The following is a 24,589-nucleotide window of genomic DNA, read 5'->3' as shown; positions in this document are numbered from 1 at the left end:
TCACCGGGATCGCCACGGGGTCACCAGTGTCACCGCGGTGTCACCAGGATCACCGCAGTGTCCCCGGGATCACTACGGTGTCACCAGGATTGCCATGGTGTCACCGAGATCGCTATGGGGTCACCAGTGTCACCGCGGTGTCACCAGGATCACTGCGGAGTCACCAGGATCACCACGGTGTCACCAGCCTCGCCGTGGTGTCACCGGGATCGCCGTGGCCTCACCGGGGCCGTCGCGGTGTCACCGGCATCACCGTGGTGTCACCGAGATCGCCATGGCGTCACTGGGATCACCATGGTGTCACCAGCATCACCGTGGCGTCACCGGGATCACCGTGGCGTCACCGGGGTCGTCACGGTGTCACTGGCATCACCATGGTGTCACCGGGACAACCGTGGCATCACCGGGATCGCCATGGCGTCACCGGCGTCGCCGTGGTGTCACCGGGATCGTCATGGTATCACCACGGTGTCACCGGTGTCGCCGTGGTGTCACCGGGATCGCCCCGGCGTCCCCGCGGCGGTGGCACCCACCTTTGATGATGGACTTCATGTCACACTTGGACGAGTCGATGTTGTGCAGGGCCACCAGCAGCTCCCCGGGGCTGAGCGGGGACACGGCCGAGGCGCCCTCGCCTGCGGGGACAGTGACAACCGCGTCAGGGGACAGTGACAACCGCAGCGAGGGGACGGTGACAACCGCATCATGGGGACAGTGACAACCGGACCCTGGGGCACAGCCACAACCCACCCCGGAGGTCCCATGGCCCCAGAGTGGCCCTGAGATTGTCCTCAAGGAGGTCCCATGTCCCCAGGGTGACACTGGAGTTGTCCCCAAGGAGGTCTCGTGGCCCTGAGATTGTCCCCAAGGAGGTCCCATGTCCCCAGAGTGACATCGGGGTTGTCCCCAAGGAGGTCCCGTGGCCCCAGGGTGACGCCGGGGCTGAGCGGGGACACAGCCACCCTGCGCCCAAGGGGACAATGACAACCGCATCAAGGGGACAGTGACAATCGGACCCTGCGGCACAGCCACAACCCACCCCGGAGGTCCCATGATCCCAGAGTGGCCCTGAGATTGTCCCCAAGGAGGTCCCATGGCCCCAGGGTGACACCAGGACCACCACCACAGAGCTCCCATGTCCCCAGAGTGACACAGGGCTTGTCTCCAAAGAGGTCCCATGTCCCCAAAGCAGGAACCAAAACCACCCCCAGGGAGGTCCCATGTCCCCAGAGTTGTCCCCAAGGAGGTCCCATGTCCCCAGGATGACACCAGGATGACCACCACAGAGGTCCCATGTCCCCAGAGTGACACCGGGCTTGTCCCCAAGGAGGTCCCATAGCCCCAGGGTGACACCAGGACCATCCCCAGGGAGGTCCCATGTCCCCGAAGTTGTCCCCAGGGGGGTCCCGTGTCCCCAGGTGACACCAGGACCACCACCACAGAGGTCCCGTGTCCCCAGTGTGGCACCAAGGTTGTCACCAAGGAGGTTCCAGGTCCCCAGAGCAGGAACCAGGACCCCAGGGAGGTCCCGTGTCCCCAGAGCGGCACCGGGCTTGTCCCCAAGGAGGTCCCGTGGCCCCGAGATTGTTCCCAAGGAGGTCCCATGTCCCCAGAGTGGCACCAGGGTTGTCCCCAAGGACGTCCCATGGTCCCAGAGTGGCCCTGAGATTGTCCCCAAGGAGGTCCCATGTCCCCAGAGCGGCACCGGGCTTGTCCCCAAGGCGTCCCCACGGTGACACGGGGGTTGTCCCCGACGTGTCCCCGCGTCCCTACCGTGCTGCGTGCCCAGCAGGCGGTTGAAGACCTCCTTGACCACGATGGGGTTGAGCTTGATGAGCTTGGGCAGCGCCTGGATGACCTCCTTCTGCGGGAGGGGACGAGAGGTGGCCTCAGGGGACAGCCGGGAGCCGCTCGGCGTCCGGGAGGGCCCAGGCGTCCGGGCGTGGGCCCCAGTGTTCGGGCCCCAGTTGGAGGCCACCAAGGTACAAAGGAGGCCACCAGGGAGCAACAGAGGCCACCGGGGCACAGGGGAGGCCACTGCGAGGCCAGCAGGGCACAGAGGCCACCGGGGCACAGAGGCAGCCACTGGGGCACAGGGGAGGCTACCAGGGCACAGAGGAGGCCACTGCGAGGCCACTGGGCACAGAGGAGGCCACCGGGACACAGAGGAGGCCACTAGGGCACAGAAGAGGCCACCAGGGCACAGAGGAGGCCACTAGGGCACAGAGGAGGCCACCGGGGCACAGGGGAGGCTACCAAGGCACAGAAGAGGCTACTGCGAGGCCACCAGGGCACAGAGGGCACTGGGGTACGGAGGAGGCCACCAGGGTGCAGAGGAGGCCACTGCGAGGCCAGCGGGGCACAGAGGAGGCCACTGCGAGGCCATCAGGCTCAGAGGAGGCCACTGAGGCACAGAGGAGGCCACCAGGGCACAGAGGAGGCCACTGTGAGGCCACCAGGGCATAGAGGCCACCAGGGCACAGAGGAGGCCACTGGGACACACAGGAGGCCGCTAAGGTGCAGAGAAGGCCACCGGGGCACAGAGGAGGCCACCAGGGCACAGAGGAGGCCACTGGGGCACAGAGGAGGCCACTGCGAGGCCACTGGGGCACAGAGGAGGCCACCGAGGCACAGAGGAGGCCACTGGGACACACAGGAGGCCACTGGGGCACAGGGGAGGCCACTGTGGGGCCACCAGGGCACAGAGGAGGCCACTGGGGCACAGGGGAGGCCACTGGGACACACAGGAGGCCACTAAGGTGCAGAGGAGACCACTAGGGCACAGAGGCCACTAGGGCACAGAGGCCACCGGGACACAGAGAAGGCCACCAGGGCGCAGAGGAGGCCACTGCGAGGCCATCAGGCACAGAGGAGGCCACGGAGGCACAGAGGAGGCCACTGTGAGGCCACCAGGGCATAGAGGAGGCCACTGGGGCACAGGGGAGGCCACTGGGACACACAGGAGGCCACTAAGATGCAGAGGAGACCACTAGGGCACAGAGGCCACTGGGACACAGAGGAAGCCACCAGGGCGCAACAGAGGTCACCAGGATGTGGCAGAGGCCACCAGGGCACAGAGCAGGCCACTGCAAGGCCAGCGGGGCACAGAGGAGGCCACCGAGGCACAGAGGAGGCCACTGGGGCCCAGAGGAGGCCACTGTGGGGCCACCAGGGCACAGAGGCGACCACTGGGGCACAGGGGAGGCCACTGGGACACACAGGAGGCCGCTAAGGTGCAGAGGAGGCCACCGGGGCACAGAGGAGGCTACTGCGAGGCCACCAGGGCACAGAGGCCACCGGGACACAGAGGAGGCCACTGGGGCACAGGGGAGGCCACTGCGAGGCCACCAGGGCACAGAGGAGGCCACTGGGGCACAGAGGAGGCCACCGAGGCACAGAGGAGGCCACTGGGACACACAGGAGGCCACTGGGGCACAGGGGAGGCCACTGCGAGGCCACGAGGGCACAGAGGAGGCCACTGGGACACACAGGAGACCACTAAGGTGCAGAGGAGGCCACCAAGGTACACCAAGGTACCCAGTGTCTGGGTACCCGCGCGGGCCCCGGCGTCCGGCCCCGCGGGCGCTCCCACCTTCTCGAGGCCGTTGAGGACCGGGATGAGGAAGCGAACGTCCGGCAGCCGCTTGTGGTAGAGCTCGCGCACCCGCTTCACCAGCTCCGGCGACGGCGGCACTGCGGCACCGCGGTGGCCTCGTCACCGGAGGCCACCGGGGCCCCGCGGAGGGGACGCGGGGGACCGCGCGGGTGGCACCTTTGTCCGTGAGGCTGTGGAGGCAGCGGGTCACCAGCGTCTCGGCGCCCTTGGGGCAGTTCTCCACCAGCAGCAGCAGCTCCGGGGAGTTCATGCCCATGCCGCGGATCTGGGGACACGGAGGGGACGTGAGGGGACACGGGGACGCAGAGGGGACACCGGGGCATGGAGGGGACGCCAGGATGAGGAGGGGATGCAGAGGGGACATGGGGACTCGGAGGGGACGCGGAAGGGACACCGGGACGAGGAGGGAACACAGGGGCGCGGAGGGGACGCGGGGACATGGAGGGGACACCGGGACGAGGAGGGGACATGGAGGGTACTCAGGGATGCGGACGGGACATGGGGACATGGAGGGGACATGGGGACATAGAGGGGACATGGGGATGCGGGGGTGTGAGGCGGGGACACAGAGGGGACACAGGGATGCGGAGGGGACATGGGGACACGGAGGGGACATGGGGACGTGGAGGGGACATGGGGATGCGGGGGTGTGAGGCGGGGACACAGAGGGGACACAGGGATGCGGAGGGGACATGGGGACATGGAGGGGACACGGGGACGTGGAGGGGACATGGGGATGCAGGGGCGTGAGGAGGGGACACGGAGGGGACGTGGAGGGGACATGGGGACATGGAGGGGACACAGGGACGTGGAGGGGACGTAGGGGGCGTGAGGGGGGGACACTGGGGTGCAGAGGGGACACTGGGATCAAGAGGGGACACAGAGGGGACATGGGGACGCGCAGGGGACACAGGGACACGGAGGGGACACAGGGACACGGAGGGGATATGGAGATGCAGGGGGCCTGAGGAGGGGACACAGGGGCGCAGAGGGGACATGGGGACGCGGAGGGGACACGGGGACATGGAGGGGACACAGAGGGGACATGGATGGGACATGGGGACGCGGAGGGGACGCAGGGGGTGTGTGGGAGGGGACAAGGGCACGGAGGGGACATGGGGACGCAGGGGGCCTGAGAAGGGGACATCGGATGCAGAAGGGACCCAGGGACACGGAGGGGACATGGGGACGTGGAGGGGACATGGGGATGCGGGGGTGTGAGGAGGGGACACGGAGGGGACGTGGAGGGGACATGGGGACATGGAGGGGACACAGGGACGTGGAGGGGACGTAGGGGGCGTGAGGGGGGGACACTGGGGTGCAGAGGGGACACTGGGATCAGGAGGGGACACAGAGGGGACATGGGGACGCGGAGGGGACGCTGAGGTGTGGAGGGGACACAGGGGGCATGAGGAGGGGACGCAGAGGGGACGCGGGGACGCGGAGGGGACACGGGGACGCGGAGGGGACGCAGAGGGGACGCGAAGGGGACACAGGGACACGGAGGGGACACGGGGACATGGAGGAGACATGGGGATGCAGGGGGCCTGAGGAGGGGACACAGGGGCGCAGAGGGGACATGGGGATGCGGAGGGGACATGGGGACATGGAGGGGACATGGGGACGCAGAAGGGACACGGAGGGGACATGGGGACGCAGAGGGGACACGGAGAGGACATGGGGACACAGAGGGGACACAAGGACACGGAGGGGACGCGGAGGGGACACACGGGGCGTGAGGGGGGGACACTGCGGCGTGGAGGGGACACGGGGGTGAGGAGGGGACGCGGGGACGCGGAGGGGACAGCAGGATGCAGAGGAGGCCCCCAAGGCCCAGAGGAGGCCACCAGGGCACAGAGGAGGCCACTAGGGTACAGAGGAGGCCCCAGGGGGAGGCCACCAGGGCACAGAGGAGGCCACCAAAGCCCAAAGGAGGCCCCGGGGTCCACGGGAGGCCACTGGAGCACAGTGGAGGCCACCAAGCAACAGAGGAAGCCCCCAAGGCCCAGAGGACGCCCCAGGACCCACAGGAGGCCACCGGGGCGCAGCGGAGGCCACCGGACCCCTCGTCCCCGCCGCCCCGGCGCGCGGCCTCACCGGCTGCTCGATGACGCGCAGCACCGTGCGCTTGATGTCGGCGATGGCCTCCGTGTAGACGGAGGCCAGCTCGTGGATGAGCTTGTGGTTGTGGGGCAGCAGCGCCAGGTAGAGGTAGAGGCACTGCTTGATGGTCTCCTCCGTCCACGGCGCCGCCACCTCTGCGGGAGGCCCCGCGCTCAGACGGCGCCGCCGCTGCGGGGCCACCCCGCGTCCCCAGAGCGTCCCCTACCCGTGTCCTTGTCGGCGCCGAAGAGGACGGAGGGCGGGTTGGGGTGCACCAGCAGCTGCAGGTAGTTGAGGGCGAACTTCTCCACGTACTCGCGCAGAGGCTCCTTCTCGTACATGCGCTTGATGAAGAGCAGGGCCTGCTGGCGCACCTGCGGGCGAGGGGAGGCCGCCGTGGCACCGGCCTCCGCCGGAGGCTCCCGCCTCGGGGCCCTCGGCGAGGGAGGACCCCGAGGGACACAAGCGCGAGGGGCTCAGGGTAGAGGCCCGGAACCAACCGCAAGGAGCTCAGGCCAGTGGAGGCCACCGGGAGGCCCGAGGACCTCAGGGTGGGGGAGGCCAGTGGAGGCCCAAGGACCTCAATGGGGGAGACTGGTGGAGGCCTGAGAACCTCAGGATGGGGGAGACTTGGGGCCCGGCCTAGCGTGGAGGTTCCCTGCCTTGGGGCCCTCGGCAAGGCCCCGGGAAGACCCCAATGGACACAAGCGCGAGGACCTCAGATGGAGGCCAGTGGAGGAACCAACCGCGAGGAGCTCAGGGTAGAGGCCCAGAACCAACTGCAAGGACCTCAGGCCAGTGGAGGCCACTGAGATGCCCAAGGACCGCAGGATGGGAGAGGCCCAAGGACCTCAATGGGGGAGGCTGGTGGAGGCCTGAGGACCTTAGGATGGGCGAGACTCGGGCCCTGGCCTCCCCCGGAGGCTCCCGTCTCAGGGCCCTCGGCAGGGCCGGCAGGACCCAAAGGGACACAAGGGCCAGGACCTCAGGGCGGAGGCCAGTGGAGGCCCAGAACCAACTGCGAGGAGCTCAGGGTAGAGGCCCAGAAACAACCACAAGGATCTCAGGCCAGTGGAGGCCGCTGGGAGGCCCGGGGACCTCAGAATGGGGGAAACTCGGGGCCTGACCCCCTCTGGAGGCTCCCGCCTTGAGGATCTCGGCAGGGCGCTGGCAGGACCCCAATGGACCCAAGCGCGAGGAGCACATACGGAGGCCAGTGGAGGAACCACTGCGAGGAGCTCAGGGTAGAGGCCCAGAACCAACCGCAAGAAGCTCAGGCCAGCGGAGGCCACCGGGAGGCCCGAGGACCTCAGCATGGGGGAGATTCGGGGCCCGGCCTCCCCCGAAGGCTCCCGCCTCGGGGCCCTCGGCAAGGGAAGACCCCAAGGGACACAAGGGCCAGGACCTCAGATGGAGGCCAGTGGAGGAACCAACCGCGAGCAGCTCAGGCTAGAGGCCCAGAACCAACCGCAAGGACCTCAGGCCAGTGGAGGCCACTGGGAGGCCCAAGGACGTCAGGATGAGGGAGACTCAGGGCCTGGCCTCCCCCGGAGGCTCCCACCTCGGGGCCCTTGGCAAGGGAAGACCCCAAGTGTCCCAAGCGCGAGGAGCTCAGGGCAGAGGCCTGGAACCAATCCTGGAGGCCCAGAACCAACTGCAAGGAGCTCAGGCCAGTGGAGGCCACTGGGACGCCCAAGGACCTCAGGATGGGAAAGGCCCAAGGACCTCAATGGGGGAGGCTGGTGGAGGCCTGAGGACCTCAGGATGGGCGAGACTCGGACCCTGGCCTCCCCCGGAGGCTCCCGTCTCAGGGCCCTCGGCAGGGCCGGCAGGACCCAAAGGGACACAAGGGCCAGGACCTCAGGGCGGAGGCCAGTGGAGGCCCAGAACCAACTGCGAGGAGCTCAGGGTAGAGGCCCAGAACCAACCGCAAGGACCTCAGGCCAGTGGAGGCCACTGGGAGGCCCGGGGACCTCAGGATGGGGGAAACTCGGGGCCCGGCCCCCTCTGGAGGCTCCCGCCTTGGGAATCTCGGCAGGGCGCCGGCAGGACCCCAATGGACACAAGTGCGAGGAGCACAGATGAAGGCCAGTGGAGGAACCACTGCGAGGAGCTCAGGGTAGAGGCCCAGAACCAACTGCAAGGACCTCAGGCCAGCGGAGGCCACCGGGAGGCCCGAGGACCTCAGTATGGGGGAGATTCGGGGCCCGGCCTCCCCCGGAGGCTCCCGCCTCGGGGCCCTCGGCAAGGGAAGACCCCAAGGGACACAAGGACCAGGACCTCAGATGGAGGCCAGTGGAGGAACCAACCGCGAGGAGCTCAGGGTAGAGGCCCAGAACCAACTGCAAGGATCTCAAGGCAGTGGAAGCCACTGGGAGGTCCGAGGACCTCAGGATAGGGGAGGCCAGTGGAGGCCTGAGGACCTCAGGATGGGGGAGGCTTGAGGCCCGGCCTCCCGCGGAGGCTCCCCCCTGGCGGCCCCTTCTCACCTTGTCCTTCTCGTGGGAGCTGAGGTCCAGGAGGACGTGCAGGTACTGGAACTGCCGCGAGGGCCTCTTGAAGATGAGGTCGCGCAGGGTGGACATGCCCAGGTACGCGCGGCTCTGCGGCGGGGACACGGCCGTGAGGGGACGCGCGGGGACAGTGGCCTGGCCTCGTCCCCGAGGGCCTCGCTTTGTCCCTGCAGGCCTCGCTTTGTCCCCGAGGGCCTCACTTTGTCCCTGCAGGTTTTGCTTTGTCCCGGAGGACTTCACCTCATCGCCAAAGGCCTCGCTTTGTCCTTGCAGGCCTCACTTTGTCCCCAAGGGCCTCACTTTATCCCTGCAGGCCTCGCTTTGTCCCCGAGGGCCTCACTTTGTCCCCAAGGGCCTCACTTTGTCCCTGAGGGCTTCACCTCGTCCCTGAGGGCCTCACTTTGTCCCCAACAGCCTCACTTCGCCCCCAAGGGCCTCGTTTTGTCCCCAACGGCCTCACTTTGTCCCCAAGAGCTTCACCTCGTCCCCAACAGCCTCACTTTATCCCCGAGGGCCTCATCTCATCCCCAAGGGCCTCACTTTGTCCCTAAGGGCTTCACCTCGTCCCCAAGGGCCTCACCTCGTCCCCAAGGGTCTCACTTTGTCCCCGAGGGCCTCATTTTGTCCCCGAGGGCCTCACCTCATCCCCAACGGCCCCACTTCACCCCCAACGGCCTCACTTCATCCCCGAGGCCTTCACCTCATCCCCGAGGGCCTCACTTTGTCCCTGCAGGCCTCACTTTGTTCCCAAGGGCCTCACTTTATCCCTGAGGGCCTCACCTCATCCCCAAGGGCCTCACTTTGTCCCCAACAGCCTCGCTTCGTCCCCAAGAGCTTCACCTCGTCCCCAACAGCCTCACTTTATCCCCGAGGGCCTCATCTCATCCCCAAGGGCCTCACTTTGTCCCCAACGGCCTCACTTCATCCCCAAGGGCTTCACCTTGTCCCCAAGGGCCTCACTTTGTCCCCGAGGGCCTCACTTTATCCCTGAGGGCCTCACCTCGTCCCCAAGGGCCTCACTTTGTCCCCGAGGGCCTCACCTTGTCCCCAAGGGCTTCACCTCGTCCCCAAGGGCTTCACTTTTTCCCTGCAGGCCTCACTTTGTCCCCGAGGGCCTCGTTTTGTCCCTGAGGGCCTCACTTTGTCCTCAAGGGCCTCACTTTGTCCTCAAGGGGCTCACTTCATCCCCAACAGCCTCACTTTGTCCCCAAGGGCCTCGCTTTGTCCCCGAGGGCCTCACCTCATCCCAAGGGCTTCACCTCGTCCCCGAGAGCCTCATTTCGTCCCCAAGGGCCTCACTTTGTCCCTGCAGGCCTCGCTTTGTCCCCAACGGCCTCACTTCGTCCCCTAGGGCTTCACCTCGTCCCCAAGGGCCTCACTTTGTCCCCGAGGGCCTCACTTTATCCCCGAGGGCCTCACCTCGTCCCCAAGGGCCTCGCTTTGTCCCCAGCGGCCTCACTTCATCCCCAAGGGCTTCACCTTGTCCCCAAGGGCCTCACCTTGTCCCCGAGGGCCTCACTTTATCCCCGAGGGCCTCACCTCGTCCTCGCAGTACTTGCGCACGACCTCCAGGGCGCTCTCGGTGATGAGCGGAGCCTCCAGCACCACCTTGGTGAAGATCCTGCGCGGGGAAGGTGGCACCGGTGACCGTCCCCTTCCGCGCGGGGCCGCCCGGCGCCGCCGCCGGCCTCCTCCCTCACCCGTCCTTCTGGTCGGGCTTCTCCTGGAGGCCCGAGAGGAGGCCGATGAGGCACTCGTCGTAGCGCTCGAGGCTGCCCCCGGGGAGGCGGCTCAGGTAGCAGTTGTACTCCTGGAAGAGCCACGCGAAGGCCAGGTCCAGGCGGCCCCGGATGTCCTCGAGGACGAAGGCCAGCACCTCGCTCTTGAGGGGCACCTCGAACTGCGTCACCAGCGAGGCCAGGATCTTCACGCGGGCCTGGAGGACAGGGGGAGGCGTGAGCGGACGTTTGGGGGGACACAGGGACACTCGGGGGGACAGGGGGACACCTGGGGCATGCGGACACTCGGGGGGCATGGGGACACTTGGGGGGACACTTGGGACATGGGGACACTTGGAGGGACACGGAGGGGAGAATTGGCCTCACCAGGGAGGCCGGGATCTTCACGCGGGCCTGGAGGACGGGGGGGAGGCGTGAATGGAACAAGGGGACACCTGGGGGGACACAGGGACACCTGGGACACAAGGACACTTGGGGGGACACAGGGATACTTGAGACATGGGGACACTTGGAGGGACACAGAGGGGGGAACTGGCCTCACCAGGGAGGCCGGGATCTTCACAGAAGCCTGGAGGACAGGGAAGAGGCGTGAATGGACCAAGGGGACACTTGGGGGGACACGGGGACACCTGGGACATGGGGACACTTGGGGGGACATGGAGAGGAGAACTGGCCTCACCAGCGAGGTCAGAATCTTTATGCAGGCCTGGAGGACGGGGGGAGGCGTGAGCGGGGCGAGGGGACACTTGGAGGGACATGGGGACACCTGGGACATGGGGACACTTGGGGAGACACGGGGACACTTGGGGGGACACAGGGACACTTGGGACATGGGGACACTTGGAGGGACACGGAAGGGGGAACTGGCCTCACCAGGGAGGCCGGGATCTTCACGTGGGCCTGCAGGAGGGGAGTAAGGTATGAGCGGGGCGAGGGGACACTTGGGACATGGGGACACTTGAAGGGACACGGGGACACTTGGGGGGACACGGGACACTTGGAGGGACACGGAGACGAGAACTGGCCTCACCAGGAGGCCGGGATCTTCACACAGGCCTGGAGGATGAGGAGGAGGCGTGAGCGGACACTTAGGGGGACACAGGGACATCTGAGACATGGGGACACCTGGGGGGACACTTGGGACACGGGGACACTTGGAGGGACACGGAGGGGAGAATTGGCCTCACCAGGGAGGCCGGGATCTTCACGCGGGTGCGATGTCAGGACACTTGGGGGGACACGGAGACATTCGGAAGGACGTGGGGACACACAGGGGACACGGGGACACTCAAGGGGACACGGGGACACACAGGGGCACACAGGGACAAGTTGGGGACACTCGGGGACACACGGGGGACACGGTTGTCACCTGTGTGGCCCCGCGGCAGGCCAGGCGCCGCTCGGCGCGCAGGATGCGGCTCACGGCTCCCAGCTCCACAAGGGGACACAATGGGGACACGGGGACGCTCAGGGGGACACAGGGACGCTCGGGGGACACATGGGGACACTCGGGGACACATTGGGGACACGGTTGTCACCTGTGCGGCCCCGCGGCAGGCCAGGCGCCACTCAGCGCGCAGGATGCGGCTCACGGCTCCCAGCTCCACACGGGGACACAATGGGGACACAGAGGGATGCTCAGGGGGACACGAGGACACACAAGGACACTCAGGGACGCTCAGGGGACACTTGGGACACGTTGGGGACACGGTTGTCACCTGTGCGGCCCCGCGGCAGGCCAGGCGCCGCTCGGCGCGCAGGATGCGGCTCACGGCTCCCAGCTCCACAAGGGGACACAATGGGGACACGGGGACACTCAGGGGCACACAAGGACACACTGGGGACACATGGGGACACTTGGGGACAGGTTGGGGACACGGTTGTCACCTGTGCGGCCCCACGGCAGGCCAGGCGCCGCTCGGCGTGCAGGATGCGGCTCACGGCTCCCAGCTCCGCACGGGGACACAATGGGGACATAGGGACACACAGGGACGCTTGGGGGGGCACAAGGACACACAGGGACGCTCAGGGGACACTCGGGGACACGTTGGGGACAGGGCTGTCACCTGTGCGGCCCCGCGGCAGGCCAGGCGCCGCTCGGCGCGCAGGATGCGGCTCACGGCGCCCAGCTCCGCACGGGGACACAATGGGGACACGGGGACGCTCAGGGGCACACACGGGGACATGGGGACGCACTGGGGACACGTTGGGGACACGGTTGTCACCTGTGCGGCCCCGCGGCAGGCCAGGCACCGCTCGGTGCGCAGGATGCGGCTCACGGCTCCCAGCTCCGCACGGGGACACAATGGGGACACGGGGACACACAGGGACGCTCAGGGGGCACAAGGACACACGGGGATGCATTGGGGACACTCGGGGACACATTGGGGACACGGTTGTCACCTGTGCGGCCCCGCGGCAGGCCAGGCGCCGCTCAGCGCGCAGGATGCGGCTCACGGCTCCCAGCTCCACAAGGGGACACAATGGGGACACATGGACACACAGGGGCACACAAGGACACACTGGGGACACATGAGGACACTCGGGGACACGTTGGGGACACGGTTGTCACCTGTGCGGCCCCGCGGCAGGCCAGGCGCCGCTCGGCGCGCAGGATGCGGCTCACGGCTCCCAGCTCCACACAGGGACACAATGGGGACACGGGGACGCTCAGGGGACACTCGGGGACACACAGGGGCACACAAGGACGCATTGGGGACACGTTAGGGACACGGTTGTCACCTGTGCGGCCCCGCGGCAGGCCAGGCGCCGCTCGGTGCGCACGATGCGGCTCACGGCGCCCAGCTCCGCACAGGGACACAATGGGGACACAGGGACACACAGGGACGCTCAGGGGCACACAAGGACACATGGGGATGCATTGGGGACACTCGGGGACGCACTGGGGACATGTTGGGGACACGGTTGTCACCTGTGCGGCCCCGCGGCAGGCCAGGCGCTGCTCCGCGCGCAGGATGCGGCTCACGGCTCCCAGCTCCGCACAGGGACACAATGGGGACATGAGGGCACACAAGGACACTCAGGGGCACACAAGGACACACAAGGACACACAGGGATGCTCAGGGGACACTCGGGGACAGGTTGGGGACACGTTGGGGACACGGTTGTCACCTGTGCGGCCCCGCGGCAGGCCAGGCGCCGCTCGGTGCGCAGGATGCGGCTCACGGCTCCCAGCTCCACAAGGGGACACAATGGGGACACAGGGACGCTCAGGGGGACACAGGGACGCTCGGGGGACACATGGGGACACTCGGGGACACGTTGGGGACACGGTTGTCACCTGTGCGGCCCCGCGGCAGGCCAGGCGCCGCTCCGCGCGCAGGATGCGGCTCACGGCTCCCAGCTCCACAAGGGGACACAATGGGGACACGGGGACGCTCAGGGGCACACAAAGACACACGGGGACGCTCAGGGGACACTCGGGGACACGCAGGGGCACACAAGGACGCATTGGGGACACGTTGGGGACACGGTTGTCACCTGTGCGGCCCCGCGGCAGGCCAGGCGCCGCTCCGCGCGCAGGATGCGGCTCACGGCTCCCAGCTGCAGCTGCTGCAGCTGCAGGTCGCTCAGCGGCCGCAGGACGTCGGCCAGGCGGAAAACCTTCCTGCGGCCGCCCGCGCCCGCCGGCCTGCGGGGACAGCGGGGACAGCGGCGTCACCGCGGGGCCACCACGGGGTGGGGACACCCCATGGGGGCACCGCGGGGTGGGGACATCCCATGGGGTCACCATGGAGTGGGGACATCCCATGGGGCACCACAAAGCGGGGACATCCCACAGCTCCACCATGGAGTGGGGACATCCCATGGGGCCACCACGGAGTGGGGACACCCGACAGGGCCACCATGGAGTGGGGACACCCCATGGGGCACCAGGGAGCGGGGACAACCCATGGGGCACCACGGGGTGGGGACATCCCATGGGACCACCAAGGGGCAGGGACACCCCATGGGGCCACCATGGAGTGGGGACATCCCACAGGGCCACCACGGAGCAGGGACACCCCATGGGGCACCACGGAGCAGGGACAGCGGCGTCACCGTGGCCACCACGGGGTGGGGACATCCATGGGGCACCTCAGAGTGGGGACAGCGGCGTCACCACAGAGCCACCACGGGCTGGGGACACCCCATGGGGCCACCATGGAGTGGGGGACACCCGACAGGGCCACCATGGAGCAGGGACACCCCATGGGGCATCGCGGAGTGGGGACACCCCATGGGGCACCACGGAGCAGGGACACCCCATGGGGTCACCATGGAGTGGGGACACCCCATGGGGCATCGCGGAGTGGGGACACCCGACAGGGCCACCATGGAATGGGGACACCCCATGGGGCACCACGGAGCAGGGACAGCGGCGTCACCGTGGCCACCACGGGGTGGGGACATCCCATGGGGCACCTCAGAGTGGGGACACCCCATGGGGCCACCACAGAGTGGGGACAGTGGCGTCACCGCGGGGCCACCAAGGGGTGGGGACACCCCATGGGGCCAGCAAGGGGCAGGGACACCCCATGGGGCCACCATGGAGCGGGGACACCCGACAGGGCCACCATGGAGTGGGGACACCCCATGGGGGCACCGCGGGGTGGGGACATCCCATGGGGCACCACGGAGCAGGGACATCCCACAGGGCCACCATGGAGTGGGGACACCCCATGGGCCACCACGGGGCGGGGACATCCCACAGGGCCACCATGGAGTGGGGACACCCCCATGGGGCACCACGGAGTGGGGACACCCGACAGGGCCACCACGGAGCGGGGACATCCCATGGGGTCACCGTGGAGTGGGGACACCCCATGGGGCATTGCGGAGTGGGGACAACCCATGGGGCACCACGGGGTGGGGACACCCCATGGGGCACCTCAGAGTGGGGACAGCGGCGTCACCGCAGGGCCACCACGGGGTGGGGACACCCCACGGGGCCACCAAGGGGCAGGGACACCCCATGGGGCCACCATGGAGTGGGGACATCCCACAGGGCCACCACGGAGCGGGGACACCCCATGGGGCATCGCGGAGTGGGGACACCCCATGGGGCCACCATGGAGCGAGGACACCCGACAGGGCCACCATGGAGCGGGGACACCCCATGGGGCACCGCGGGGTGGGGACATCCCATGGGGCACCACAGAGCGGGGACATCCCACAGGGCCACCACAGAGTGGGGACACCCCATGGGGCACCACGGAGCAGGGACACCCCATGGGGCCACCATGGAGCGGGGACACCCAACAGGGCCACCATGGAATGGGGACACCCCATGGGGCACCGCGGGGTGGGGACATCCCGCAGGGCCACCACGGAGTGGGACCACCCCATGGGGCCACCATGGAGTGGGGACACCCCATGGGGCCACCACGGAGCAGGGACAGCGGCGTCACCGTGGCCACCACGGGGTGGGGACATCCCATGGGGCACCTCAGAGTGGGGACACCCCATGGGGCCACCACAGAGTGGGGACAGCGGCGTCACCGCAGGGCCACCACGGGGTGGGGACACCCCATGGGGCCAGCAAGGGCCAGGGACACCTCATGGGGCCACCATGGAGCGGGGACACCCGACAGGGCCACCACGGAGCGGGGACACCCCATGGGGCATCGCGGAGCGGGGACACCCGACAGGGCCACCACGGAGCGGGGACACCCCATGGGGCACCACGGAGCAGGGACAGCGGCGTCACCGTGGCCACCACGGGGTGGGGACATCCCATGGGGCACCTCAGAGTGGGGACACCCCATGGGGCCACCACAGAGTAGGGACAGCGGCGTCACCGCGGGGCCACCAAGGGGTGGGGACACCCCATGGGGCCAGCAAGGGGCAGGGACACCCCATGGGGCCACCATGGAGCGGGGACACCCGACAGGGCCACCATGGAGTGGGGACACCCCATGGGGGCACCGCGGGGTGGGGACACCCCATGGGGCACCACGGAGCAGGGACAGCGGCGTCACCGTGGCCACCACGGGGTGGGGACATCCCATGGGGCACCTCAGAGTGGGGACACCCCATGGGGCCACCATGGAGTGGGGACACCCGACAGGGCCACCACGGAGCGGGGACACCCCATGGGGCACCGCGGGGTGGGGACATCCCACAGGGCCACCACGGAGTGGGACCACCCCATGGGGCCACCATGGAGGAGGGACACCCCATGGGGCACCTTGGAGCGGGGACAGCGGCGTCACCACAGGGCTGGGACACCCCACAGGGCCACCATGGAGTGGGGACACCCCCTGGGGCACCTCGGAGCGGGGACACCCCATGGGGCACCACGGGGTGGGGCCACCCTGCAGGGCCACCACGGAGGAGGGACACCCCATGGGGTGACCGTGGTGCCCTCAAGGAGGCCGTGCATGTCCCCACCACAATGTCACCTTGGTGGCCTCCAGGAGGCCGCGCGTGTCCCTAATGCTGTGTCCCCAAGGAGGCCCCGCGTGTCCCCACCACAACGTCACCGCGGTGTCCCCGAGGAGACCACGCGTGTCCCCGCACTGTCCCCGCACTGTCCCCTCACCTGGGCTGCGTGGCCGGCATGATGGGCTCCGGCCTCCGCTTGGCCTGGGGGGCCTCATCGTGCGGCGGCCTCCAGGAGCCCACGCGTGTCCCCCCCATAGTGTCACCGTGGTGGCCTCCAGGAGGCCACGCGTGTCCTTGATGTTGTGTCCCCAAGGAGGCCGCGGGTGTCCCCACCACAATGTCACCGCAGTGGCCTCCAGGAGCCCGTGTCTGTCCCCACCACAATGTCACCTCGGTGGCCTCCAGGAGGTCCCGCGCGTGTCCCCGCAGTGTCCCCGCGCTGTCCCCTCACCTGGGCTGCGTGGCCGGCATGATGGGCTCCGGCCTCCACTTGGCCTGGGGGGCCTCCTTGTGCGGTGGCCTCCAGGAGGCCCCGCGTGTCCCCACCACAATGTCACCTTGGTGGCCTCCAGGAGGCCGCGCGTGTCCCTAATGCTGTGTCCCCAAGGAGGCCGCGCGTGTCCCCACCACAATGTCACCTCGGTGGCCTCCAGGAGGTCCCGCGCGTGTCCCCACAATGTCCCCGCGCTGTCCCCTCACCTGGGCTGCGTGGCCGGCATGATGTGCTCTGGCCTCCGCTTGGCCTGGGGGGCCTCCTTGTGCGGTGGCCTCCAGGAGGCCTCGCGTGTCCCTGATACAGTGTCCCCGAGGAGGCCCCACGTGTCCCCACCACAATGTCACCTCGGTGGCCTCCAGGAGGCCACGCGCATGTCCCCGCACTGTCCCCGCACTGTCCCCTCACCTGGGCTGCGTGGCCGGCACGATGGGCTCCGGCCTCCGCTTGGCCTGGGGGGCCTCCTTGTGCGGTGGCCTCCAGGAGGCCCCGCGTGTCCCCACCACAATGTCACCTCGGTGGCCTCCGGGAGGCCACGCGCGTGTCCCCACAATGTCCCCGCGCTGTCCCCTCACCTGGGCTGCGTGGCCGGCATGATGGGCTCCGGCCTCCGCTTGGCCTGGGGGGCCTCGTCGTGCGCGGTGGTGGCCGCGGTGGCCCCGGGGGCGCCCAGCACGGCGATGGCCTGGCCCTGCGCCAGCGCCGACAGCCTCCGCTTGATGACCACCAGCTCCGGCCTCGCCTTGGCCTCCTCCTTGGGCTCCTCCTTGAGCAGCCGCCCCTGCTCCACCCCTGCGGGGACAGCGGCCGGTGGCGGCCTCCGGCGCGGGGACGTCCCCGGGGACCCCTGTCCCCAGTGTCCCCGGGGTCCCCTGTCCCCAGTGGCCTTTGTCCCTGGGGTCCCCTGTCCCCAGTGTCCCCCATCTCCAGGGTTGGGTTCGTGGTGGCCTCCAACGTGGGGCCGTCCCCAGGGTCCCCTGTCCCTGGTGTCCCCTGTCCCCAGTGTCCTCCATCCCCAGGGTTGGGTTAATGGTGGCTTCCAACCCAGGTGTCCCTGGGGTCCCCTGTCCCCGGTGTCCCCTGTCCCCAAGGTTGGGTTTGTGGTGGCCTCCAACGCGGGGGCGGGCTGTCCCTGGTGTCCCCTGTCCCCGGTGTCCCCTGTCCCCAGGGTCCCCTGTCCCCAGTGTCCTCCATCCCCAAGGTTGGGTTCGTGGTGGCCTCCAATGTGGGGCCGTCCCCAGGGTCCCCTGTCCCTGGTGTCCCCTGTCCCCAGTGTCCCCTGTCCCCAGTGTCCTCCATCCCCGGGGTTGGGTTAATGGTGGCCTCCAACCCAGGTGTCCCTGGGGTCCCCTGTCCCCGGTGTCCCCTGTCCCCAGTGTCCCCTGTCCCCAAGGTTGGGTTCGTGGTGGCCTCCAATGTGGGGCCGTCCCCAGGGCCCCCTGTCCCTGGTGTCCCCTGTCCCCAGTGTCCCCCATCCCCAAGGTTGGCTTCGTGGTGGCCTCCAATGTGGGGGCTGTCCCTGGTGTCCCCTGCCCCTGGTGTCCCTTCGGTCCCCTGTGTCCCCAGTGTCCCCTTGGTCCCCAGTATCCTGTGTCCCTGGTGTCCTCTTGGTCCTGTGTCCCTGGTGTCCTCTGTCCCCGGAGTCTCCTGTCCCTGGTGTCCCTTCAGTCCCTGGTGTCCTCTGTCCCTGGTGTCCCAACCGTCCCCATGTCTGCAGTGTCCCTAGTGTCCCCAGTGTCCCCGGCGTCCCATCAGTCCCCACTGTCCCCTCAGTCCTCAATGTCCCCTCAGTCCCCCCGTGTCCCCTCAATCTCCAGTGTCCCCAGTGTCCCCTCAGATCCCATGTCCCCAATATCCCCACTGTCCCCTGTGTCCACTCAATCGCCTGTGTTCCCTCACTCCCCAGTGTCCCCAATGTCCCCAGTGTCCCCTCAGGCCCCAATGTCCCTGGTGTCCCCTGTGTCCCCAATAGCCCCACTGTCCCCTCACTCCCCTGTGTCCCCAATGTCCCCTCGCTCCCCAGTGTGCCCAATGTCCCCTCAGTCCCGTGTCCTCAATGTTCCCAGTGTCCCCATAGACCCCAGTGCCCCCAATGTCCCCTCACTCCCCAGTGTCCCCAATGTCCCCTCAGTCCCCTGTGTCCTCAATGTTCCCAGTGTCCCCAATGTCCCCAGTGCCCCTAATGTCCCCTCACTCCCCAGTGTCCCTAGTGTCCCGTCACTCCCCAGTGTCCCCAATATCCCCAGTGACCCCAGTGTCCCCTCATTCCCCAGTGTCCCCTGTCTCCCCAGTGTCCACCCGGTCCCTGGTGTCCCCCGTGTCCCCAGTGTCCCCAATGTCCCCGCAATCCCACTGTGTCCCTGCACCGGGGCCCAGCCCGGCCGCCGTCATCTGCGTGGCCATGAGTCGCGAATGTCCCCAATGCCCCCTCACTCCCCAATGTCCCCTCACTCCCCAGTGTCCCCAATGTCCCCCATGTCCCCAGTGTCCCCAATGTCCCCGGTGTCCCCCCATGTCCCCGCACCGGGGCCCAGCCCGGCTGCCGTCATCTGCGTGGCCATGAGTCACGAATGTCCCTAATGCCCCCTCACTCCCCACTGTCCCCAATGTCCCCAGTGTCCCCAATGTCCGTAGTGTCCCCAATGTCCCCGGTGTCCCCCCGTGTCCCCGCACTGGGGCCCAGCCCGGCCGCCGTCATCTGCGTGGCCATGAGTCACGAATGTCCCCAATGCCCCCTCACTCCCCACTGTCCCCAATGTCCCCAGTGTCCCCAATGTCCCCGGTGTCCCCCCATGTCCCCGCACCGGGTCCCAGCCTGGCCGCCGTCATCTGCGTGGCCATGAGCCGCAAATGTCCCCAATGCCCCCTCACTCCCCAGTGTCCCCAATGTCCCCCATGTCCCCTCGCTCCCCAATGTCCCCAGTGTCCCCGGTGTCCCCAATGTCCCCGGTGTCCCCCCGTGTCCCCGCACCAGGGCCCAGCCCGGCCGCCGTCATCTGCGTGGCCATGAGTCACGAATGTCCCCAATGTCCCCTCACTCCCCACAGTCCCCAATGTCCCCTCACTTCCCAGTGTCCCCAGTGTCCCCCCATGTCCCCGCACCGGGGCCCAGCCCGGCCGCCGTCATCTGCGTGGCCATGAGTCACGAATGTCCCCAATGCCCCCTCACTCCCCACTGTCCCCAATGTCCCCAGTGTCCCCGGTGTCCCCGATGTCCCCCCATGTCCCTGCACCGGGGCCCAGCCCGGCCGCCGTCATCTGTGTGGCCATGAGCCGCGAATGTCCCCAATGCCCCCTCACTCCCCAGTGTCCCCAATGTCCTCAGTGTCCCCAATGTCCCCGGTGTCCCCAATGTCCCCGATGTCCCCCCATGTCCCTGCACCGGGGCCCAGCCCGGCCGCCGTCATCTGCGTGGCCATGAGCCGCAAATGTCCCCAATGCCCCCTCACTCCCCAGTGTCCCCAATGTCCCCCATGTCCCCTCGCTCCCCAATGTCCCCAATGTCCCCAGTGTCTCCGGTGTCCCCAATGTCCCCCATGTCCCCAGTGTCCCCAATGTCCCCCCGTGTCCCCGCACCGGGGCCCAGCCTGGCCGCCGTCATCTGCGTGGCCATGAGCCGCGAATGTCCCCAATGCCCCCTCACTCCCCAGTGTCCCCTCACTCCCCAGTGTCCCCAGTGTCCCCAATGTCCCCCCATGTCCCTGTACCGGGTCCCAGCCCGGCTGCCGTCATCTGCGTGGCCATGAGCCGCGAATGTCCCCAATGCCCCCTCACTCCCCAGTGTCCCCAATGTCCTCAGTGTCCCCAGTGTCCCCAATGTCCCCGGTGTCCCCCCATGTCCCTGTACCGGGTCCCAGCCCGGCCGCCGTCATCTGCGTGGCCATGAGCCGCGAATGTCCCCAATGCCCCCTCACTCCCCAGTGTCCCCAATGTCCCCGGTGTCCCCAGTGTCCCCCCATGTCCCCGCACCGGGTCCCAGCCCGGCCGCCGTCATCTGCGTGGCCATGAGTCACGAATGTCCCCAATGCCCCCTCACTCCCCAGTGTCCCCAATGTCCCCCATGTCCCCTCGCTCCCCAATGTCCCCAGATTCCCCGGTGTCCCCAGTGTCCCCGGTGTCCCCCCATGTCCCCGCACCGGGTCCCAGCCCGGCCGCCGTCATCTGCGTGGCCATGAGCCGCGAATGTCCCCAATGCCCCCTCACTCCCCAGTGTCCCCAATGTCCCCAGTGTCCCCAATGTCCCTAGTGTCCCCAATGTCCCCGGTGTCCCCAATGTCCCCGGTGTCCCCCCATGTCCCCGCACCGGGGCCCAGCCTGGCCGCCGTCATCTGCGTGGCCATGAGTCACGAATGTCCCCAATGTCCCCTCACTCCCCAGTGTCCCCAATGTCCCCAGTGTCCCCAATGTCCCCAGTGTCCCCAATGTCCCCGGTGTCCCCCCATGTCCCTGTACCGGGTCCCAGCCCGGCCGCCGTCATCTGCGTGGCCATGAGCCGCGAATGTCCCCAATGCCCCCTCACTCCCCAGTGTCCCCAATGTCCCCAGTGTCCCCAATGTCCCCGGTGTCCTCAATGTCCCCCCATGTCCCTGTACCGGGGCCCAGCCCGGCTGCCGTCATCTGCGTGGCCATGAGTCACGAATGTCCCCAATGCCCCCTCACTCCCCAGTGTCCCCAATGTCCCCAGTGTCCCCGGTGTCCCCCCATGTCCCTGCACCGGGGCCCAGCCCGGCTGCCGTCATCTGCGTGGCCATGAGCCGCGAATGTCCCCAATGCCCCCTCACTCCCCAGTGTCCCCAATGTCCCCAGTGTCCCCAATGTCCCTAGTGTCCCCAATGTCCCCGGTGTCCCCAATGTCCCCGGTGTCCCCCCATGTCCCCGCACCGGGGCCCAGCCTGGCCGCCGTCATCTGCGTGGCCATGAGTCACGAATGTCCCCAATGTCCCCTCACTCCCCAGTGTCCCCAATGTCCCCAGTGTCCCCAATGTCCCCGGTGTCCCCCCATGTCCCTGCACCGGGGCCCAGCCCGGCTGCCGTCATCTGCGTGGCCATGAGTCACGAATGTCCCCAATGCCCCCTCACTCCCCACTGTCCCCAATGTCCCCAGTGTCCCCAATGTCCCCGGTGTCCCCAATGTCCCCGGTGTCCCCCCATGTCCCCGCACCGGGGCCCAGCCCGGCCGCTGTCATCTGCGTGGCCATGAGCCGCGAATGTCCCCAATGCCCCCTCACTCCCCAGTGTCCCCAATGTCCCCAGTGTCCCCAATGTCCCTAGTGTCCCCAATGTCCCCGGTGTCCCCAATGTCCCCGGTGTCCCCCCATGTCCCCGTACCGGGTCCCAGGCCGGCCGCCGTCATCTGCGTGGCCATGAGTCACGAATGTCCCCAATGCCCCCTCACTCCCCACTGTCCCCAATGTCCCCAGTGTCCCCAATGTCCCTAGTGTCCCCAATGTCCCCGGTGTCCCCAATGTCCCCAGTGTCCCCCCATGTCCCCGTACCGGGTCCCAGCCCGGCCGCCGTCATCTGCGTGGCCATGAGTCGCGCCAGGTGCTTGATCTGGGCCTCGGTGCCGGCCGACTCCACCGGGGTGTAGGTGGCCTGGAAGGAGGCCGGCATGGCCTCGGGCAGGTACACCATGCTGATGAGCACCTGGGGACAGGGACACGTTGGGGACAGGGACACGCTGGGGACGGCGACACGTTGGGGACGGCGCGGCGGTGGCCCCGGGGAGCCCCGGCCCCAGGGTGGCGTTCGTGGGGGTTGTCCCCGGGGCCCCGTGTCCCCTGGCCCCAGGGTTGGCTTCGTGGTGGCCTCCAATGTGGAGGTGGCCCCAGTGTCCCCTGTCCCCACGGTTGGGTTCATGGGGGTGTCCCCGGGGTCCCCTGTCCCCAGTGTCCCTTGTGCCCGCTGTCCCCTGTCCCTAGGGTTGGCTTCATGGTGGCCTCCAATGTGGGGGTGGCCCCAGGGTCCCCTGTCCCCAGTGTCCCCTGTCCCCAGGGTTGGCTTCATGGTGGCCTCCAGTGTGGCAGCGTCCCCGGGGTCTCCTGTCCCCAGTGTCCCCTGTCCCCACGGTTGGGTTCATGGGGGCGTCCCCAGGGTACCCTGTCCCTGGGGTTCCCTGTCCCCAGGGTAGGGTTCATGGTGGCCTCCAATGGGGGGGCATCCCTGGGGTCCCCTGTCCCCAGTGTCCCCCGTCCCCAAGGTTGGGTTAATGGTGGCCTCCAACGTGGGGGGGTCCCTGGGCTCCCCTGTCCCCAGTGTCCCCTGTCCCCAGGGTTGGGTTCATGGTGGCCTCCAACATGGGCGCATCCCCAGGGTCCCCTGTCCCCAGTGTCCCTTGTCCCCAGGGTGGGATTCATGGGGGTGTCCCCGGGGTCCCCTGTCCCCAGTGTCCCTTGTCCCCAAGGTTGGGTTAACAGTGGTCTCCAATAAGGGGGCGTCTTCGGGGTCCCCTGTCCCTGGTGTCCCCTGTCCCTAGGGTTGGTTTCGTGGCGGCCTCCAATGTGGGGGTGGTCCCAGTGTCCCCTGTCCCCAGTGTCCCCTGTCCCCATGGTTGGGTTCATGGGGGTGGCCCCAGGGTCCCCTGTCCCCGGTGGCCCCTGTCCCCAGTGTCCCCTGTCCCCAGGGTTGGGTTCGTGGTGGTCTCCAATGGGGGGGTGTCCTCTGTCCCCAGGGTTGGGTTTGTGGTGGCCTCCAATGTGGGGGTGGCCCCAGGGTCCCCTGTCCCCAGTGTCCCCTGTGCCCGCTGTCCCCTGTCCCTAGGGTTGGCTTCATGGTGGCCTCCAATGTGGGGGTGGCCCCAGGGTCCCCTGTCCCCAGTGTCCCCTGTCCCCAGGGTTGGCTTCATGGTGGCCTCCAATGTGGCAGTGTCCCCGGGGTCTCCTGTCCCCAGTGTCCCCTGTCCCCATGGTTGGGTTCATGGGGGCATCCCCAGGGTCCCCTGTCCCCAATGTCCCCTGTCCCCAGTGTCCCCTGTCCCCAGGGTTGGGTTCATGGTGGCCTCCAATGGGGGGGCATCCCTGGGGTCCCCTGTCCCCAGTGTCCCCTGTCCCCAGGGTTGAGTTCATGGTGGCCTCCAACATGGACGCATCCCCAGGGTCCCCTGTCCCCAGTGTCCCTTGTCCCCAGGGTGGGATTCATGGGGGTGTCCCCGGGGTCCCCTGTCCCCAGTGTCCCCTGTGCCCGCTGTCCCCTGTCCCTAGGGTTGGCTTCATGGTGGCCTCCAATGTGGGGGTGGCCCCAGGGTCCCCTGTCCCCAGTGTCCCCTGTCCCCAGGGTTGGCTTCATGGTGGCCTCCAGTGTGGCAGCGTCCCCAGGGTCCCCTGTCCCCAATGTCCCCTGTCCCCAGTGTCCCTTGTCCCCAGGGTGGGATTCATGGGGGTGTCCCGGGGGTCCCCTGTCCCCAGTGTCCCTTGTCCCCAAGGTTGGGTTAACAGTGGTCTCCAATGAGGGGGCGTCTTCGGGGTCCCCTGTCCCTGGTGTCCCCTGTCCCTAGGGTTGGCTTCGTGGTGGCCTCCAATGTGGGGGTGGCCCCAGTGTCCCCTGTCCCCAGTGTCCCCTGTCCCCAGGGTTGGGTTCATGGGGGTGTCCCCGGGGTCCCCTGTCCCCAGTGTCCCCTGTCCCCAGGGTTGGGTTCATGGTGGCCTCCAATGGGGGGAGCATCCCTGGGGTCCCCTGTCCCCAGTGTCCCCTGTCCCCAGTATCCCCTGTCCCCAGGGTTGGCTTCGTGGTGGCCTCCAAC

The 24,589-nt window shown here is 68.2% G+C and overlaps 1 protein-coding gene across 1 annotated transcript in view; it reads right to left on the bottom strand.

Moving 5' to 3' along the window:
* Positions 1-24,589, bottom strand: part of LOC104578513 (symplekin scaffold protein) — a 51,067-nt gene that overhangs the window by 11,971 nt on the left and 14,507 nt on the right. Inside the window, exons 10-21 of the mRNA XM_088539048.1 lie at positions 22,347-22,497; positions 17,427-17,643; positions 13,473-13,623; positions 9,933-10,168; positions 9,772-9,853; positions 8,209-8,322; positions 5,946-6,093; positions 5,714-5,874; positions 3,773-3,881; positions 3,593-3,693; positions 1,774-1,864; positions 534-635 (exon numbers count right to left, since the gene is read on the bottom strand). Of these exons, the coding sequence (XP_088395174.1) occupies positions 534-635; positions 1,774-1,864; positions 3,593-3,693; positions 3,773-3,881; positions 5,714-5,874; positions 5,946-6,093; positions 8,209-8,322; positions 9,772-9,853; positions 9,933-10,168; positions 13,473-13,623; positions 17,427-17,643; positions 22,347-22,497 (1,663 nt within the window). The remainder of the gene's footprint in view (positions 1-533; positions 636-1,773; positions 1,865-3,592; positions 3,694-3,772; positions 3,882-5,713; positions 5,875-5,945; positions 6,094-8,208; positions 8,323-9,771; positions 9,854-9,932; positions 10,169-13,472; positions 13,624-17,426; positions 17,644-22,346; positions 22,498-24,589) is intronic.

Source organism: Tinamus guttatus, unplaced genomic scaffold (assembly GCF_059628265.1).
Source record: "Tinamus guttatus ecotype Peru unplaced genomic scaffold, ASM5962826v1 Tinamus_guttatus_pri_ptg001345l, whole genome shotgun sequence".
Classification (NCBI taxonomy): Eukaryota; Metazoa; Chordata; class Aves; order Tinamiformes; family Tinamidae; genus Tinamus; species Tinamus guttatus.
The sequence above is the reverse complement of the archived record's forward strand: the minus strand, read 5'-3'. Positions and strand labels throughout refer to the sequence as shown.